The 20,500-nt window shown below is 39.1% G+C and overlaps 1 protein-coding gene across 2 annotated transcripts in view; it reads right to left on the bottom strand.

The window, feature by feature from the left end:
- COPS4 (COP9 signalosome subunit 4) overlaps positions 1 to 20,500 on the bottom strand; it is a 41,492-nt gene that overhangs the window by 1,868 nt on the left and 19,124 nt on the right. The window contains exons 5-9 of one of the 2 annotated variants that reach the window (XM_011985427.1): positions 16,959 to 17,112; positions 16,635 to 16,785; positions 11,005 to 11,175; positions 7,712 to 7,827; positions 5,471 to 5,555 (exon numbers count right to left, since the gene is read on the bottom strand). In XM_011985427.1, the coding sequence (XP_011840817.1) occupies positions 5,471 to 5,555; positions 7,712 to 7,827; positions 11,005 to 11,175; positions 16,635 to 16,785; positions 16,959 to 17,112 (677 nt within the window). The remainder of the gene's footprint in view (positions 1 to 5,470; positions 5,556 to 7,711; positions 7,828 to 11,004; positions 11,176 to 16,634; positions 16,786 to 16,958; positions 17,113 to 20,500) is intronic. The other variant, XM_011985428.1, reaches the window with a different exon arrangement.

Raw genomic sequence — 20,500 nt, 5'->3', positions numbered from 1 at the left:
TTTTGAGACGGAGTCTCACTGTCACCTGGGCTGGAGTGCAGTGGTGCGATCTCACCTCACTGCAACCTCCGCCTCCCGGGTTCAAGGGATTCTCCTGCCTCAGTCTCCTGAGTAGCTGGGACTACAGGCATATGCCACTACGTCCAGCTAATTTTTGTATTTTTAGTAGAGACGGGGTTTCACCATGTTGGTTGGCCAGAATGGTCTCAAATCTCTTGACCTTGTGATCTGCCCGCCTCAGCCTCCCAAAGTGCTGGGATTACAGGCGTGAGCCACCGCACCTGGCTGCAACCTATAAAATCTTAATAAAGGGCAAAAGATAACTTGAATAGACACAAATCACATTCCCTGGTGGAAATACACAGTAACATAAAAATATCAATCCTTCTCCTTTAATAAATAAATTTAAAGAAATCCCAAAAACAAACCCCCTTTTTTTCTATTTTGTTTTCTAACCAGGCCAAAATTATTAAAGTTAGCATAAAAAATTGGTGTTTGAGAATGGCCAAGATAATTCTGAAAATGAAAACCAGTGGTGGAATTGAGGTATATCCATCCAACGGAATGCTCTTTGGCTAAAAAAATGAATGAAGCACTGATTACCTGCCATGACATGGATGAACCCTAAAGATACCATGCTGAGTGAAATCAGCCAAAAGGTCACATGTCACATATTACATGATTCCATTTATATGAACTATCCAGGCTAGGTAAATCCAGAGACAGAAGATGGGTTTGGTGGTTGCCAGAAGCTGGGGGAAGGAAGGAACGGAGAGTAACTGCTTAAAGGGCAAGGGCTTCCTTTGGGAAGATGAAAATGTGAAACTAGACAGAGATAGAGGTTGTGCAACATTGAAAATGTACTAAAGGCCATTGAATTGTTTACTTTAAAATGGCTACTGTTCTATTACGTGGATTTCCTTCTTTTTTTCTTTTCTCCAGTAGAAATGGGGTCTTGCTATGTTGCCTAGGCTAGTCTTGAACTCCTGAGCTCAAGCAATTATTCCACCTCAACCTCCCAAAGCACTGGGGTCACAATCGTAGGCCACTGTGTCCAGCCCATGTGAATTTCAATTTAACAAAAAAAAGTAGTGGGAAGCAGGAGTTGCTTTACTAATACTAAAGTTTATTATAAATTTGTTTATTACCATATTGTTGCAGATCAGTGGAACCAAATAGAGTACAGAAATAGACCCAAACATATACGTGGAACCTAATCAGATATGTCAAAGATCACAATTTAATCAGAAAGGATGTTTTATTTAATAAATGATACTTGGATAATTGGCTATTCACCTAGAAAAAAAAACTAGACCATAATCTAAAATTATCCACAAAAATGAACTGTAGATGGATTAAATTTCTAAATGTAAAACTATAATATTAGAAAACTTTAGGAAAACGCTAGTTTTATTCCAAGGTAGAAGAGACTTTCTTAATCAATACAGTAAATTAAAAAGCCATAAAATAAAACATTGACCTATTTGAGTGCAAAAAACTTTAAAAATGTGTTTATGTTATGCCTTGTCCTCCAGAAGAAAACCTGACAGAATTCGGCCGGGTGCAGTGCAGTGGCTTATGCCTGTAATCCCAGCACTTTGGGAGGCTGAGGTGGGTGGATCACCTGAGGTCCGGGAGTTCAAGACCAGGCTGACCAACATAGAGAAACCCCATCTCTACTAAAAATACAAAATTAGCTGGGCATGGTGGTGCATGGGCGTGGTGGTGCGTGCCTGCAGTTTCAACTACTTGGGAGGCTGAGGCAGGAGAATCGCTTGGACCCGGGAGGTGGAGGTTACAGTGAACCGAAATTGAGCCACTGTACTCCAGCCTGGGCAACAAGAGGGAAACTCTGTCTCAAAAAGAAAAAGAAAAAGAAAACCTGACAGAATGGAAAAAAATATTTGTGACACATATTACAGATAAAGTTAAAATTATCAGCCAGGCACAGTGGCTCACGCCTGTAATCCCAGCACTTTGGGAGGCCGAGGCGGGCGGATCACGAAGTCAGGAGATCAAGACCAGTATATCCTGGCCAACATGGTGAAACCCCATCTCTACTAAAACACAAAAAATTAGCTGGGTATGGTGGCATGTGCCCATAGTCCCAGCTATTCAGGAGGCTGAGGCAGGGGAATCCTTTGAACCTGAGAGGCGGAGGTTGGAGTGAGCCGAGACTGTGCCACTGCACTCCAGTCTAGCAACGGAGCAAGACTCCATCTCAAAAAGAAAGGAAAAAAAAAAAAAAAAAGCCAGGCACAGTAGCTCATACCTATAATCCTAGCACTTTGGGAGGCTGAGGCAGGAGGATCACTTGAGGCCAGGAGCTCAAGACCAGCCTGGGCAATACCACAAGACCCCATCTCAAGAAGAAAAACAACTAGCCAGGTGCAGTGGTGTACACCTGTAGTCCTAGCTACTAGAGAGGCTGAAGCAGGAGGACAGCTTGAGCCCAGGAGTTTGAGGCAACAGTGAGCTATGATCATACCACGGCACCTCAGCCTGGGCAACAGAGCGAGACCTTACCTCTTTAAAAAAAAAAAAAAAAAAAAAAAAAAAATCATTATAACAAAAGCTACAGCAAATTGATACTGGAAGGCCAGAAGGAGAGTTGTGAGGGAAGGGAGGAAACAGACAAGTAACATTAACGCACAGAAGGGGAAATGCTATATTACTCATCATATGCTGTGTTTGTTTATTCAACACTTATTTCTCATTTACAATGTGCCAGACACTGGAACAGATGTTGGATGTACCATGGAAAATAAGACAGACTTAATACTTATCACCAGGAAGCTTAGCTTGGAAACAGAAACAGACATTTCGACAAAGAGTTATACAACTGAAAATAACTAAGATTAATGCTAGGAAGAAATTCAGGCTGACATGAGAACATATAATTTAAAGCCATATCTAATCTGGAGAGCCAGGAAAATCATTACTGATTAAGGATATTCAAATTGAGACAGGGGACAAAGAGAAGATGACTGGAAAGGGGTGAATATTTCAGAATGTTTGATGGGGGAAGAATTTGCAATGCTGAAAAAAATAAAAAGAAGACTTATGCAAGAGAAAGCTAGAAAGAACCAGGACCAGCTTTGGGGAGACTTTGTATAACTTTGTTCTACAAGCAATGGGGAAGACATTCATTAGAGCGTAAACAAAAGAATAACATGATTTAACCATTTGTTTATTTCTTTTTTTATGTTTGCATTTTTTAAAAGAAAATAATCATTCCAGATGTACTAGGGAACGGGACTAGAAAGGGAGCAATTGTAGATACGAGAAAGAAAGAGGTTATTTCTCAGCACCTGAAGAGGTTATAATAGTAGGGTTCAGAACAGGTTGGTGATAGTAAGAAATGAAGAAAAGGACCCGGTTCAATGGCTCACACTTGTAGTCCCCAGCACGTCAGGGATTTAGGAGGTTGAGGCAGGAGGATGGTTTGAGCCCAAGGATAAGGAATATTGGAGAAAGCTAACAATGCAGTTTTGGGATGGCTGGTTGGTTAGTCGTGGGGGACACATAAGAAGCGAAGATAATAAATTCAGTTTTTGATATGTTCATGCTAAGATGCCGAAGCAATCAGGTAGAAACATCTTAGTAGTAAACTAGAACCATGGGGCTAGGACTTAGAAGATTCACCCTAGGAGGGTAAATGTAGGCATTGTCTACACAGAGACAGTAACCGAATCAAAGGAAATAGATGAGATTATCCATGGAAATTCAGTAGCACAAGTGGGGAACGGTCTAGGATTAAGTCCTAAGTAACTAGTATTTAAATTTAAAGGTACTACAGATTCCACAAAGATGACTATGAAGGATAGCTGGAGATATAAGAGGAAAAGTAGAATCGGATGGAAGAGATGACAAAAGTCAATGCTGTGGTGGTGGGGAGAAGGTTCAAAAAGCAGTGAGAGATCAACATTATTTGATATGTTGAAAAGTCAAGATGAGATTTGAAAGATATAAGGATTTTCATTAAAATGGGGGAGTCCTGAGGATGTGTAAATATTGATGGAAAGAAGCCAGTAGAAAAAAGGATAAAACCAGACAAAAGTAACTGCTAACCTCAGGTTCCTAAATCAGTGTTTTTTGGTGGGAGGGGAGAGGGAAAGGATCAGAGAAAAGGTCCAAAGCCCGAGTGGAAGAACCAGACAGGGTGACAGGAACCATTCGCAGTAAAACACGAAGGAAGAAAAAGATTCACATCTACATCTAAAATTAAAGTGTTTCTACATCTGATAAAGAAGTTAAAATATCAAATTGAATCAGAGAAAAAATTTAAAAACTAAAAAAAAAAATCAAAATACTTCATACTGATGGCTTTTTTCCCCTCTGAAATGGGAAACAAGATTTTCTACTGAGAGTAAATGGGGAGAAAAGTCAGAAATTTAAGAAAAACCAAAACTGAAATAACCATTGCAAAGTAGGAAAAGGAGTGGACTAGAGAAATGTACCATGAATCCTATGTAGTGCTGAGGACCTGTGACCTTGACTTCAGAGAAGTATCAGCCTGTCTGATGCCTGACTCTCCTCCAGCACAAAAAACATTATGCTAACTGGAAGAAAACAGAAGAGTCAATGGACCAGAAACTCCAACAAGGTCAAGGAAGAACTGAACTGGGAGTAACGGAGACAGACCACAGAACACTAGAGAAACAAGAAAAAGGTTATGGCCAGAGTGAGATATTTCAAATAAAAATTTTACAAGTGGAACAGTTCTGGGTACAGTAAGGTCCAGGGTATAAATGAGGTGGGAATAAGGAGCTGAGAAGGTATTAGACAATGAAAAAGTCAAGGGATCCACTTACCTGTCTGCCTCCATTAGTTTAATGAGTTGCTGAATAGGAAATGCAACTGTCATTTCCATATGCCTGATACATGCCTGCTATGTGGTCAATAAATATTTGATGCATAAATGAATGAACTGATACAACAATTTGAGTTTCAAATTTTTCCTTAACATAGAAAATCCTGCAGTAAGTACATTCATGAATTTTTTTTTTTTTTTTTTTTTGAGACAGAGTCTCGCTTTGTCACCCAGGTTGGAGTGCAGTGGTGCAATCTTGGCTCATTGCAACCTCTGCCTCCTGGGTTCAAGCAATTCTCCTGCCTCAGCCTCCTGAGTAGCTGGGACTACAGGTGCCTGCCACCACACCTGGCTAATTTTTATATTTTTAGTAGAGACAGGGTTTCACCGTGTTGGCCAGGCTGATCTCAAACTCCTGACCTCAAGTAATCCGCCTGTCTCGGCCTCCCAAAGTGCTGGGATTACAGGCATGAGCTACCATGCCCAGCCTCATGAATATAACTTCTTAAAAATTATTTTAAATTATTTCTTTGGGAAATAAGCTCATTCTAGTAATAAGATTCTGAGTCAAAGGAAACTGTCCAGCATGTTTTAATCATAAATATAACAACAGTTCACTGCTATTTCATTATGACAGAAATACACAAAACCTCTTACTTTCAAAATGAACTATTCCATCAATCTGGTCAATAAATCCATTCATACGTCCTTCTGTTATCATTTGAGATGCTATCTTTTCCGCCTATTGGGGGAAAAAAAAAACTCTCTGAAACTTTATCATATCTTTTAGCTATTCACATATGATAAGAGAACTGAAAGCTTCTGGTTTAACTACCATCACTAAACTTTACATATATGTTAATCTGTCACTAGAAGAGTAAATCCTGTAAATCTGGCTATTTCCCAGTTCTTGCTGTGCATAAGCCATTATTTTAAGTTAACTGGGATCTGTTTTTCTTGTGAGATTTTGGACAAGAATATAACTTTACCATTTTCTCTTCTGCTCAAAAGCAAACTATCAATTTTTCTTCTTACTGGGATCCACATCTCAAAAAAACCCAAACAAACTAGTTTTTCTTATTTTATTTCAATTTCCACAGTATTTGCTACCCCAGAAACTCTTTAAAAATTGAAAGGTAGATGGTGAAATTCCAATATAAATTGAAAGGGTTTAAAAGACAATTAAAAGAAAGCAAAAAGTCTGCTACCTAACTCCTGAAGACATACTTAATGTTTACTGTGCATAAGCAAACTGGATTGTGACCTGGTCATTTATTAATTTTGACCATCTTCACAATCAATCCTATCAGTCCTGAATAGACTATGACTAGCATTTATTGTTAAAAATATATTCACCTCCAATAGTCTCAGCAAGAGATCATACCTTAAAGCCTCAAGAAGAAAGTCTCTTTTAATGGTAACTTAAACCTTGACTCCCAAATTGTTCTTCCTTTACTGTGTACTGAATGTATACAAGTAAAGGAATTGTTAGAAAATTCTAATTAAAAGTTCATTGCCAGGCCAGGCACAATGGCTCATGCCTGTAATCCCAGCACTTTGGGAGGCCGAGGTAGGAGGATCACTTGGGACCAGGAGTTCAAGACTAGCCTGGGCAACACAGCAAGACCCTGTTTCTTTAAAAAAAAAAAAAAAAGGCTGGGCGTGGTGACTCACACTTGTAATCTCAGCACTCTGGGAGGCTGAGGCTGGTGGATCACAACGTCAGAAATCTGAGATCAGCCTGGCCAACACAGTGAAACCCCATCTCTACTAAAAATACAAAAATTAGCTAGGCGTGGTGGTGTAATCTCAGCTACTCAGGAGGCTTAGGTAAGAGAATTGCCTGAACCTGGGAGGCAGAGGTTGCAGTGAACCGAGATTACACCACTACACTCCAGCCTGGACAACAGAGCTAGAGTCCGTCTTGGGGGAAAACAAACAAACAAAAACATTAGCCAGGCGTGGTGATGCATAATTGTAGTACCAGCTACTTGGGAGTCTGAGGCAGGAAGATTGCTTGAACCCACGAGTCTGAAGCAGCAGTAAGCTATGATCGTGCCACTGCACTCCAGCCTGGGTGACACAGCAAGAGCCTGTCTCTAAAAATAAACAAAAAAACCCCCAAATAAACAGACAAAAAATTTCACTGCCAGAGAAAAAGGGATGTGACCCATAACTGCATGACTTTAAGGTTTACAAATTAGCTAAAAGTAAGGTCGATTGCTTAATTTTATTTAAAATCAAGAGAATATTTTGTAAATGATACCTGCAATACTCTCTAAATGTCATTGGTACTTGTTGGAATTTATATATAGTCAACCAAAACTTAAAACAAACAATAAAAGTACATTCCCTAGTAAGTCAGTCAATTTCTTAAGTTAAATCCAAGCATAGAAGCTACAACAGAATAGCCTGGAGCATTACCGTATCATTCTCTCAAAAAGATGAAATATTTAAACTTTGAGTCAATCTAGGGCACAAAAAAAGTAAGGCATGTATCAAAATCTTAGTCAGAAGTCAAAAACCACTATAAAGTAGATTTAAACAAACACCAAACAAAGACATTCTCAGAAAATGGGTGTCATAACCTGAAACTCCTGAAAGATTTCTATTCTAGGTCACTTGATCACAAAACACAATTTAAAACACCAAAAACACTAAGAGAATTCCACTAAACACACTAGGCCTATTTTAACTTCTAAAGAATTTATTTACATTTACTTGTGGCTTTTAGGTGTAATTCTGTTGTTGTTTCCAACATTTATCTTGTTGGAAGATAACAAATGTTGTTTCCAACATGTATTTTCTTGTTGTTTCCAACATTTATTTTATTTTCTCATTATTTTAATAGTTTCACCTCTTAACTGTTTTCAAAATGTATTGGAATCAAGAAGATACCTTAGCTGCAGGGATCTCTAAAAGAGCTCCAAGTTCTTCAAAGGTAATATTATTATATAATTTGCTTGCAGACAACAAATTGTGTTCAATAACAGCTCTGTCCAAGATGCTGGAACCTTAAACATAAATAAGACAGTTACAAGTTTGAAACCAGTTTTATACTCTAAAAAGATGCATCATTTTTTCTGAAAATTTCCAGGCATGTAATAACTCTGATCAAATTTAATTTCTCTGATCAAAATTTTAAAAGTAGCCAATATATGATGTAGTTTCATTAATGTACAATTAAATAAAAATAACACTTAGCAAATGAATGATTGGCAAGTAATTATTAAGTAAATAGATCTAATGCTTTGGATTTGGAATCTTGCTTCTTTAGGCTATCAAATTCATTAACTTTTTTTTTTGAGACAGAATTTCATTCTGTTGCCCAGACTGGAGTGCAGTGGCACAATCTCTGCTCACTGCAACCTCTGTCTCCCAGGTTCAAGCAATTCTCATGCCTAAGTCTCCTGAGTAGCTAGGACTACAGGTGTGCACCACCACACCTGGCTAATTTCTTGTATTTTTAGTAGGGACGAGGTTTCATCATGTTGGCCAGGCAGGTCTCACCTGGCCTCAAGTGATGCTCCCACCTGGGCCTCCCAATGTGCTGTGATTACAGGCATTAGCTATGGCGCCTGGCCCATTAACTTTTCTTTCTACAAGCATAAACTTTTACTAGCAAGCAGCAGCACAACAATCATGCAACCTGTTCTGCAAGCTTCATAAAGTGATCTCTATTCTTGTGGGCACTCCACGAGCATCAAACCAAGGCAAATGTGAGAAATATCCAGATCCAGACCCAGGACCAGGCTGAGAGATCAGGCATAGAATCCTCTTTTCAGTGAGGTCATACAGTATCTGATAATGTTCTGGACCCAAGGTCCTACTTTGAATGTTATTAGACCACTGGGCTCACCCCATGCTTACATATTTCTGCTGAACATTTAACTACTGTAATGAGTGCAGGGGACAAAATATACTTGGAGACTTCAAGGGAAGTATTCTGAGAACCCCTGTTTCTTACAGTGCCTCACCTCCTTTTCCAGAATTCCACCCACGATCCGCTAGTTTTTCACTTAACTCCTATCTCCCAGTTTACCGTGCTGGTTCCTCCTTCTTTTTCAACTCTCAAATATTAGAGGGCTTAATTTTGCACCTTCTTCTCTTTTTATCCTACCATCAAAATGCTGATAATGATCAGACACATATCTGTAATCTAAATCTCCCTTATGAATTCAGACTTATACAGCCAACTACCTAAATATCCAATCCATTAATTTTATAAATATCTCAAATTTAATACGTCCAAAAAAGCAGGCAGGTGCAGTGGCTTACCCCTATAATCCCAGCACTTTGGGAGGCCAAGGTGGGAGGACTACTTGAGCCCAGGAGTTCAAGACCAGCCTGGGCAACATGGAGACACCCCGCCTCTACAAAAAAATTTAAAAATTAGCAAGGTGTGGAGGCACATGCCTAAGCTTCTGGGGAGGTGGAGGTAGGTGGAAGGATCATTTGAGCCCAAGAGGTTGAGGCTGCAGTGAGCTATGGCATCATGCCAGCCCCAGCCTGGGCAAAAGAGTGAGACCCTGTCTCAAAAAGTAAAAAAAAAAAAAAAAAAGGACTGCTTAGCCAGGCACAGTGGCTCATGTCTGTAATCCCAGTGCTTTGGAAGGCTGAGGTGGGAGAACTGTTTGAGGCCAGGAGTTCAAGACTAGCCTGGGCAACATAGTGAGACCCTAACTCTACAAAAAATTAAAACATTAACTGGGCATGGTGGTGTGCACCTGCAGTCCCAGTTACTTTGTTCTAGGCTGCAGTGAGCCATGATTGCCCCAGTGCACTCTAACCTGGACAACAGAGCACAACTATAACTAACAAAAAAAAAAGAAAAACTTCTCTCCTCAGTCTGTTCTTCTCCCAGTCTATCCCATGTCAAAAAGTAGTAGAGCAGGCAGAGGGGAGGCAAGAATAAGGAGTTATTGTTTAATAGGTACAGAGTTTTAGTTTGGGAAAATGTAAAAGTTCTGGAGATGGATGTCGGTGATGGTTGCACAACAATGTGAAAGTACTTAATGCCACAGAACTGCACATGTTAAAATGGTGATTTTTATGTTATATATATTTTATCACAATTTTTTTTAACAAGGTCATACACTGTCACTGAAACTGGAGTGCCATGGGGCAATCACGGCTCACTGTAACCTTGACCTCCTGGGCTCAACCAATCCTCCCACCTCAGCCTCCAAACTAGCTAGAACCACAGGCATGTATCACCATCCCTAGCTGTTTTTCTTTACATTTTGTAGAGATAAGGCCTCACTATGTTGCACAGGTTGGTCTGAAACTCCCAGGCTCAAGTGATCCTCCCGCCTTAGCCTCCCAAAGTGCTGGGGTTACAGGCATGAGCCACCATGCCCAGCCATAATATATACATTTTTAAGCAGTACAGCAGTATACCCAGTTAAAAGGACTGTATCGCTGGGCACTGTGGCTCACGCCTGTAATCTCATCACTTTGGGAGGCTGAGGCAGGCGAATCACCTGAGGTCGGGAGTTCGAGATCAGCCTGAGCAACATGGAGAAACTCCATCTCTACTAAAATTACAAAATTAGCCGGGTGTGGTGGCGCATGCCTGTAATCCCAGCTACTTGGGAGGCTGAGGTAGGAGAATCACTAGAACCCGGGAGGCAGAGGTTGTGGTAAACCGAGATTGCGCCATTGCACTCCAGCCTGGGCAACAAGAGTAAAACTCTCTCTCAAAAAAAATAAAAAATAGGCCAGGCATGGTGGCTCACGCCTGTAATCCCAGCACTTTGGGAGGCCAAGGTGGGTGGATCATGAGGTCAGGCGATTGAGACCATCCTGGCTAACATGGTGAAACCCCGTCTCTACTAAAAATATGAAAAAATTAGCCGGGCATGGTGGCAGGTGCCTGTAGTCCCAGCTACTCAGGAGGCTGAGGCAGGAGAACGGTATGAATCCAGGAGGCGAAGCTTACAGTGAGCCAAGATTACGTCACCTGGCCACTGCACTACTCTAGCCTGGGAGACAGAGCAAGACTCCATCTCAAAATAAAATTTAAAAAAAAAATTTTTTTTAATTTAAAAAATAAAAATAATTCCTCTTTTTTTATGAGGAGGTGTTATATAGAATTATTATTAAAAGCAAGATGCTTCTAATTTAACATGATGTTCACTAGTCTGTACCTAAACATTGACTACCATATACACATAAGCCATGATCATTACCATCAGCTGTAGTTGCTTTTTGGTGAGGCATCAGCATGGCGGCAAATTCCTGAAGCTGATTTCCTCTGATGATCCTATCTAGGTACATTTTCTCTAGGATCCCATAGGCAGCAAGTTGCTGGCACCTTTCATCCTTAAAAAGAGTAGCTAGCATCCGAGAACGCTGCTGTCCTAAGAGAAATAAATGAGCATCAAATTTCACAATGTTATTTTCACAATGTTTCTTTAGGAAAAAAAAAAATCTATCTTATGACCTCATTTTTGTCTACTAAATATACAGCCAGTACTCATTATTCATGGTAATCATGGTCTGCAGTCACTGACGACACTGAATTATCAAGTACTAAACTGCTGCTCCTACGGGAATAAAGGTTAGGTTCCTGTGAGCATCTGGTCACAACATTTTCATCAAGGAATTAATCTGTAACCTTGTTTTATGTGTGTTTCTGTTTAGAGACATCCTATTTAATATATATATATTGTTGATTCATTAACACTGAACTCACGGCCAACACTATAAATCACACCTAAATGAAGCTATCTAACACACGTATTTTCTCCACAGGGCACTTAAGACTACCCCCCAGAGAGCACTATGGCTGCGTGCCATTGTAAACAGCAAAATCACTGAAAACAGAACAAAAGTGTGAGAAACATGATCTTAAACAGACCATGAAAAGGATATTTGTGTACGGTATAAAAGTAAAAAAAACAAGCAGGGAATCTACATGTTCAACCTCAGGTGGAAACATGCCAGGACATTCAAATGTTTTGCCACCCTGCACATGTCTGCAAATGACAGTGGAAGTGCTGCAAGTATTGACTTTGGGGTTATGAATAAATTTTAGCAAGGAGGAGAATTCAGAAACATGGAATCCACAGATAAAGAAGAGCAACTATATAGTCATACATGAAGAATTTCAGGCCAAAATGTTATAAGCGGTTGGAAGAACAGGTGATTTCTATTTTCCTTTTCTTATTTGTACTTCTACAATAAACATTCATTATTTCATTAATAAAAAATTTATGAAAAATGAAAAAATATTTATCTGATAGGGAGACTTAATATTCATAATTTCAATTTATATTTTCAAGGAACTTTAGTGACAACTGATAACATTAAAAAAACAAACTCACGAAAATGATCCTATCAACAACCTTTTTCTTTTTAAATATATTTCTAGTTCTTTATACCAAAAGAGCCTAACCACAATGACACCCAGAAGCAATGAGCATATCTAATGTCCAAATCTTGGTAGCTCATTAAAAAGAACTAGGGATCCTTGAAAAATAGCTGATTTCAAGTCTGAGGCAGGCAAAATACAAGATAAATCCAAGTTACCTTTTCCTGCTAATTCGCAGGGAAGTATTCAAAGGTTAATGGGGCCATGTCAAAAAGACATAACTGGCCAGGCACAGTGGCTCATGCCTATAATCCCAGCACTTTGAGAGACCAAGATGGAGGGATTGCTTGAGGCCAGACTACCCTGGCCAACATAGCAAGACCTCATCTCCATTAAAAAAAAAACAAAAAAAGGCATAACCTAGTCATGTTTGAGGAACAATTTGAACATCAAAAAGAGTAACAATTGTTAATTGATTGTCATACGCTGAATAAATAAAAAGCTGTGTCAAATATACAAGAATGTTCATAGCAGTACTATTCCTAGCAGCCAATAAGAAATTAGGATAAATGAATTGTGGTATAGTCATACAATGAAATACTATATAACAAGGAAAATGAAGAAAGTACAAATACACATAGCCATGGATAAACTTCATAAAATTGAGCAAAAGAAGAATGAATACACTATATTATTTCATTTATATAAAAAAAAATAAGAAGGCTAATATATACTAGTGATTATTCTTGTAGGGTTAGGAGTTGGGGCTAGTGACTTGAAGAAAGCATAAAGAAGGCGGAGTGTTGGTAACATCTTGTTTCTTGTTCTGGATGCTTGTTACATGGAGGTGTTCAGCTTGTGAAAATTCATCAAGCTGTATACTTTTCATATGTGTACTTTTCCTGTGTGCATATCATACTAACAGAAAATAAGCAGAAAAAAAGTACAAAGTAAAAAGTTCAAAATAAAAGTAAAAAAAGGAAGAAAAAAGTTCATGCAGAAGAATAGAATGAGCAAATCACCATTTTGTAACATACAATGTAATGAATGACCCAAGCAAGGATTATTACTATTATTATTATTTTTTATTTTTTGAGACGGAGTTTCGCTCTTGTTGCCCTGGCTGGAGTGCAATGCCGCGATCTCGGCTCACTGCAACCTCCGCCTCCCGGGTTGAAGTGATCCTCCTGCCTCAGCCTCCCGAGTAGCTGGGATTACAGGCACGTACCACCACGCCCAGCTAATTTTGTATTTTTAGTAGAAACGAGGTTTCTCCATGTTGGTCAGGCTGGTCTCAAACTCACAACCTCAGGTGATCCGCCCACCTCGGCCTCCCAAAGTGCTGGGATTACAGGCGTGAGCCACCGCCCCTGGCCCCAAGCAGGGATTCTTAATGGATGCTAACTTATTATGTAAAAGGAAGTAGAAAACAGAAGTTTTAATGTCATATAATGCAAAAAGCTTATTGATATGGTTTCAGATTCCACATTGCAACTAACCTGTAAGAAACTATACCATCTGTCAAGCATAGTATCAAAGAATATCCACAATTACCTGAAAATGACATTAAAATGTGCTTGTCTTTTCCAGCTACACATCTGTGTGAGGAATTTTCTTCATATACTCTAACTAAAATAACCTATTCAAACGGAGTGAATGCGGAAGTCCTATAAGAATTGAGCTGTTTCGGTCCGGCGCGGTGGCTCACACCTGTACTCCCAGCACTTTGGGAGGCCAAGGTGGGCGGATCACAAGGTCAGGAGATCAAAACTACCCTGGCTAATATGGTGAAACCCGGTCTCTACTAAAAAATACAAAAAATTAGCCAGGCGCGGTGGCGGGCAGCTGTAGTCCCAGCTACTCGGGAGGCTGAGGCAGGAGAATGGCATGAACCCGGGAGGCTGAGCTTGCAGTGAGCCAAGATTGCGCCACTGCACTCCAGCCTGGGCATCAGAGCCAGACTCTGTCTGGAAAAAAAAAAAAATTTTTAAATGCAAAACAATTCCATTCCCAGTAACATTTTTTGCTTAGAAAAATATAATTGTTTTTCATAAAAGTATGTCATTTATGTTTACATGTAAAGGGTCTATTATTGCTACTTTAAAATAAATTAATAAATTATCTTAAATTACTCATTTAATTTCTAATAATCAGTAGATAGAATCTATATAAACAAGAGCTTTTGGGTTCTCAATACTTTTTTCAGAGTGTAAAGGGGTCCTGACACCAAGAAATTTGAGAACCTAAAGTACTGAAAGAAAACACTGAGGGATTTAAAATGACATATAATTTCAGAGTAGGGAAGACTTTTCTAAGCAAGTCAACAAAACTTAGAAGCCATTAAAGAAAGATTAATAAATGTAATTAAGTAAACATTAAAAGGTTCTGCATGGGAAAAATGTCATAAACAAAACCAAAAAGATGACAAGTTAGGAAAAATTTTAATTTTCCTTTATATCTAAAGAGCTTTCACAAGTCACCAAGAAAGGACAAACAACTCAAAAAATGGCCAATCAACATAAATGTATAATTCACTTAATAAAGAAATACAGATTTTTCAACAATGTTTTTAAACATACAAAAAATGCTCCAGAGCTTTTGTAAATACAAATTGAAATTAAAGTGAGATATGGTTTTTCATCTACCGGATCAGAAAAGATAAAAGAATGTGGTAATATCTGTGTAAGAAATCAGGTGCTCATGAATATTTTTGTTTGGAGTGTAATAGTACAGGACAATGTGTAACGTCTATCAAAAATTCAAAAGTATGCACCTTTGAATCCAGAAAGTTAACCTATACATATACTCATACATGTGCATAATCACTATAGTGTTGTGATTGACTAAATGAATTATGATAAAGCCAGACAACAGAAAATCAAAAAGAATGAGTTATATGTACTGACATGTAAAGATCACAATGATGTATACAGTTACAATAAAAAGGCAAGTTGCAAAAGTGTGTATATGCTACCATTTGTATTGAAAGAAATGTAAGAAACCAGTAAAAGTTCTTTAGAAAAAGAAGCAGTACCATGTTCATGTACTGCCTTTTCAATAACAAAAAATAAAATAAATAAGATTACTAGTCCATAAAGAATAAAATGGGATGGGTGTGGTGGCTCACACCTGTAATCTCAGCACTTTGGGAAGCCAAGGCAGGTGGATCCCATGAGCCCAGGAGCTCAAGACCAGACTGGGCAACATGGAGAAACCCCATCTCTAGAAAAATACAAAAACTTTAGCCAGGCATGGTGGTGTGCACCTGTAGTCCCAGCTACTTGGGAGGCTGAGGTGGGAGGATAACTTGAGCCCAGGAGGTTGAGGCTGCAGTGAGTAGTGACTGCGCCACTGCACTCCAGCCTAGGTGATAGAGTGATTTAAGAAAAGCTATGGTTTAGAATTAGCATTTCCTCTTAACACTCATTCTACTTCATAAGTGATTTACATGCTATAATTCAGTAAAAAGAACAAACAATATTTGTTACATGTATTGAAGAAAAGGATGTCAGGTCTAAAACTGAGGCTTGAAGGTTAAAAAAAAAATCAAAAGCAGTGTATTAATTATCATTTCATCAATCTACAGATTTTAATTTTTGTTTCACTCTGCACAATTCTCACTTAATTAAGTTGATATCCACTTCTTTAGTGAAATTTTAGAACTTTACATTATCTCTTTTAACTTTTTTTTTTTTTTTTTGAGACAGAGTCTTGCTCTGTCACCCACGGTGAAGTGCAGGGGCGCGATCTCAGCTCACTGCAAGCTCCACCTCCTGGATCCACACCATTCTCCTGCCTCTGTCTCCTGAGTAGCTGGGACTACAGGTGCCCGCCACCATGCCCGGCTAATTTTTTGTATTTTTAGTAGAGACAGGGTTTCACTGTGTTAGCCAGGCTGGTCTCAATCTCCTGGCCTCGTGATCCGTTACAGGTGTGAGCCACCGCACCCAGCCCTCTTTTAACTATTCTTAACACATATGCATAATAGACTGATATGAGCATATTAAATTATTTTAACAAATCATTTTATTTCTGTTTTTGTTTAAACACTTAAACTACATTTACCATAATTGTATTACGAAGACATCCCTTTGAAGAATAGTTCCTTGCTAAATTTTCCAACAGTAACCAACCTAAAGTTATTAAGCAAAGATAACTGTTCATAGGCCGGGCGCGGTGGCTCAAGCCTGTAATCCTAGCACTTTGGGAGGCGGATCACGAGGTCAGGAGATCGAGATCATCCTGGCTAACACGGTGAAACCCCGTCTCTACTAAAAAAAATACAAAAAACTAGCTGGGCGAGGTGGCGGGCGCCTGTAGTCCCAGCTAGTCGGGAGGCTGAGGCAGGAGAATGGCGTAAACCCGGGAGGCGGAGCTTGCAGTGAGTGTGATCGCGCCACTGCACTCCAGCCTGGGCAGCAGAGCAAGACTCCGTCTCAAAAAAAAAAAAAAAAAAAAAAAAAAAAAGATAACTGTTCATTTAAGTATAAATTATTACATGTTTACCTGCTGATGCTAAGATCGTACAGTGCAAAGCATGTTTTAAGGCCTCTAGTCTTTCACTTTCGTGGACTATTGTCTTGTAAGAGAGTTCATTGTACCTTTGTGCAGCTTCAATGAATTTTCTTCTATAATCAAGAACACGTGCATAGCATACCTACAGAAGGAAAATGTTTCAATTAGGCGACAAATTAAAAAGCGAGAGTTGAAAAAAAAAAAAATAGAGAAACAATTTCTAATATTTAAGAGCATCTATCAGATGTTCTGGAATATCTTAGTATGTCACAATTCTCCAATACAAAATTAATTCCAAATCAACTTATCTGTTACCTTATAATGTATCTGTAATTGTTCATTGGTTGATTCATTCTGAAGCAACGATGCTCTATTTATGTAAGCCTCCGCCTGGACTGGATCATCATCCTCCAGATATAGCCTAGCAATCTTCAAGTAAGTCTCCAGTTTATAATCTACATTGTACTGTCTAGGATGTAACAGAAAAACACATAATGACTCAATATTTTGTCAAGAAAATTTTAGGAATAATAGAAGATATGTTGTTTTCTCCTCATATATATTCTGGTACCATAAGGGAATCAAACATTTTACTGCATTACACAAAAACTAAAAAGTTTTATTGAATTTTTATTATCATTAATCACATTATATCTTAGCTGCTTTTAATCCTCAATCTCACAAGCTAAAAGCTAAAGAACAACTGCTCAGTTTAGGGGTATATCATATATGACTAGTGGGACAACCTTCCTAGAAAATAATTGGGAAATATGCTCTCGAACCATCCTTTGAATCCTTTAAAATGCATACACCCTTAACCCACCATACATTTACCTTTAGAAAATAAATCCTAAGGCCAGGTGTGGCGGTTCATGCCTGTATTTCCAACACATTGGGAGGCCTAGGTGGGTGGATCACCTGACGTCAGGAGTTCGAGACCACCCTGACCAACATGGTAAAACCCTGTCTCTACTAAAAATACAAAAAATTAGCCAGGCATGGTTGGCACACACTTGTAATCCCAGTTACTCAGAAGGCTGAGACAGGAGAATTGCTTGAACTCAGGAGGCAGAGGCTGCAGTGAGCCAAGATCGTGACATTGCACTCCGGCCTGGGTGACAGAGTGAGACTTAGTCTCAAAAAAAAAAAAAAAAAAAAAAAGAAATCCTAAAAAGATAGCCAGATAGCCAGGGATGCGCATACATATGCATATAAAAGGATATTAATTTGTAAAATTATTTATAAATATCTATGCTAGGAAAAAAAAAGGAAATCACCCATTATGATATTATTGGTGATCAAGTTGTGGTGCATAAAAATGGTAGAATACAAGGCTGGGCATGGTGGCCCACCTATAATCCCAGCACTTTGGGAGCCCGAGGCAGGCAGATCATGAGGTCAGGAGTTCAAGACAAGCCTGACCAACATGGTGAAACCCCGTCTCTACTAAAACACAAAAATTAGCTGGGCATGGTGGCACACATCTGCAGTCCCAGCTACTCGGGAGGCTGAGGCAGGAGAATAGCTTGAACCCGGGAGGCGGAGGTTGCAGTGAGCCGAGATCATGCCATTGCACTCCAGCCTGGGCAAGAGCAAGACTCCATCTCAAAAAAAAGAAAGGTAGAATACAGTATAATCTAGTCACTATGTATTTTTCCTAAGTGAAAAAACTGGATAGAACAGTATGTAAAACACTATTAAAATGTATTTCTATACACATATATCAAAATAGTAATAGCAATTATCTGTGGGTAGTAAGATTATAGGTGGTTTTCATTTTCTTCTTCATCTCAGTGGTCACATTTTATGCCAGGAATGTATAACTAAAGACCTCACATACTTCAAAACTCACATGAAACAAGATTAATCCTAACAGAAAAATTAATCCTATTTACCTGCAAGACTGGTGCCACCATATGGCAAGAACACAGAGTTTATAATTCACTTGGCCCCAGATTTGAAAATAATTCTATACTTTATTGATTTGGGGGGGATGGAGAATGGGAGGAGAGATTTATGCAAATTTAATTTTTGCATATATTAATATTCTGTACTTTTTTCCATTCATAATTCAAATATACATTGCTTGCCACGTACAGCACTATATTCTTGAATTTTCCAATTTTTTGCCAAGTGTAACTATTATATCAATTACTGTTTTGTTTTTTTTTTTGAGACGGAGTCTCGCTCTGTTCCCCAGGCTGGAGTGCAGTGGCGCCATCTCGGCTCACTGCAAGCTCTGCCTCCCGGGATCATGCCATTCTCCTGCCTCAGCCTCCTGAGTAGCTGGGACTACAGGTGCCCGACACCACGCCCGGCCAATTTTTTTTGTATTTTTAGTAGAGACGAGGTTTAACCGTGGTCTCAATCTCCTGACCTTGTGATCCGCCCGCCTCGGCCTCCCAAAGTGCTGGGATTACAGGCGTGAGCCACCACACCCGGCCATCAATTACTTTAATAATCAGAATGAATCATTTTTTGAAAGAAAAAGTTCCCATTTATCCAAAGTCTACATTTAGTCACTTTAACTTGTGTAGAAAACCAATGACATTTTTATCTCTTTGGTTTACTCACAGATAAGGATAATGCTACAGTACTACTAAAATAACAATTATGACCACTGTAAAAAACAATATCTAATTTTATATTTATTTCAGCTACCACTGAAAAGAAATCAATTGCCCTGTGCTAGGGAGAAAATACTAGGTAAAGAATAAGACGAAAGCAATCGAGAAAGCCCAGCTTTTTCAAACTACCAAATTATCAAGGGACCTTGAAATGCAAAATTCAACATCTACATATGAAGGCTTTTTTACAAACTGGCTGCTTTTTCAAGGAGCATCATTGCCTAGTAACTTCATAAATAATGCACAAAAGGCAAGATGTCTGAAGCAGTGTCTGCCTCACTATTGCAAATATTAATGAAGAACAAAAAAAGAATTCCTCCTTCACCTGGTAAAGGAGTAGAAAGGCAGATGAAGATATTTTTAAGTCCTTCATAGTTGGTACCGTTTTATACTTGCCAACTTGAAGAGGAAGTGTTTTCAATACAATAACCAATAGTCTCACACCTTTCATCCTCATACAATATACTTAGGAGAAATGTTTCATAAAGAAGTATAAATTTTTAAAAATATATACATCAAGAGGTAAGACTGGTTGAATAAGAGTTATAAAACATCTTTTTTTTTTTTCTTTTTTTTTTTGAGACAGAGTCTCACTCTTGTCACCCAGGCTGGAGTGCAGTGACGAGATGTCGGCTCACTGCAACCTCCGCCTCCTGGGTTCAAGCGATTCTTGTGCTTCAGCCTCCCTAGTAGCTGGGATTACAGGCACACACCACCACACTTGGCTAATTTTTGTATTTTTAGTAGAAACAAGGTTTCATCATGTTGGCCAGGCTGGTCTCAAGCTCCTGACCTCAGGTGATCTGCCCACCTTGGCTTCCCAAAGTGCTGGGATTACAGGCATGAGCTACCATGCCCTGCCATCTTAATTTTTTAAAAACTGTTTTTCTACCTCATTTTCTCTAGTATCTCAAACCCAACAATCCTTGCACCCACTGTGCCCTCCAAACCACTTATCCCTTACATGTCACTGCCTTTCCCCATAAAGGCCTCACTTTCCTCTTTACCTAGCCTAACTCCTATGGTCACTCACTCATTGTAATCACTTGTAATCATTGAATTGCATAGGCACTCATCTCCCTGGTCCCTCTCTTGCTGTCATACTTGTTGGGCAAAAATCGTAACTGTGGTTAAACCTAATTGTTTGCTCACTCCATTCCTGCACTCATATAGCTGAAATGTGATGGGAAAAAGCAGCAAATCAAATTTTTTTTTGAGATGGGGTCTCAG

The sequence above is a fragment of the Mandrillus leucophaeus genome, unplaced genomic scaffold (genome assembly GCF_000951045.1).
Source record: "Mandrillus leucophaeus isolate KB7577 unplaced genomic scaffold, Mleu.le_1.0 Scaffold283, whole genome shotgun sequence".
NCBI lineage: Eukaryota > Metazoa > Chordata > Mammalia > Primates > Cercopithecidae > Mandrillus > Mandrillus leucophaeus.
This window is presented reverse-complemented; position numbering and strand designations above follow the sequence as displayed.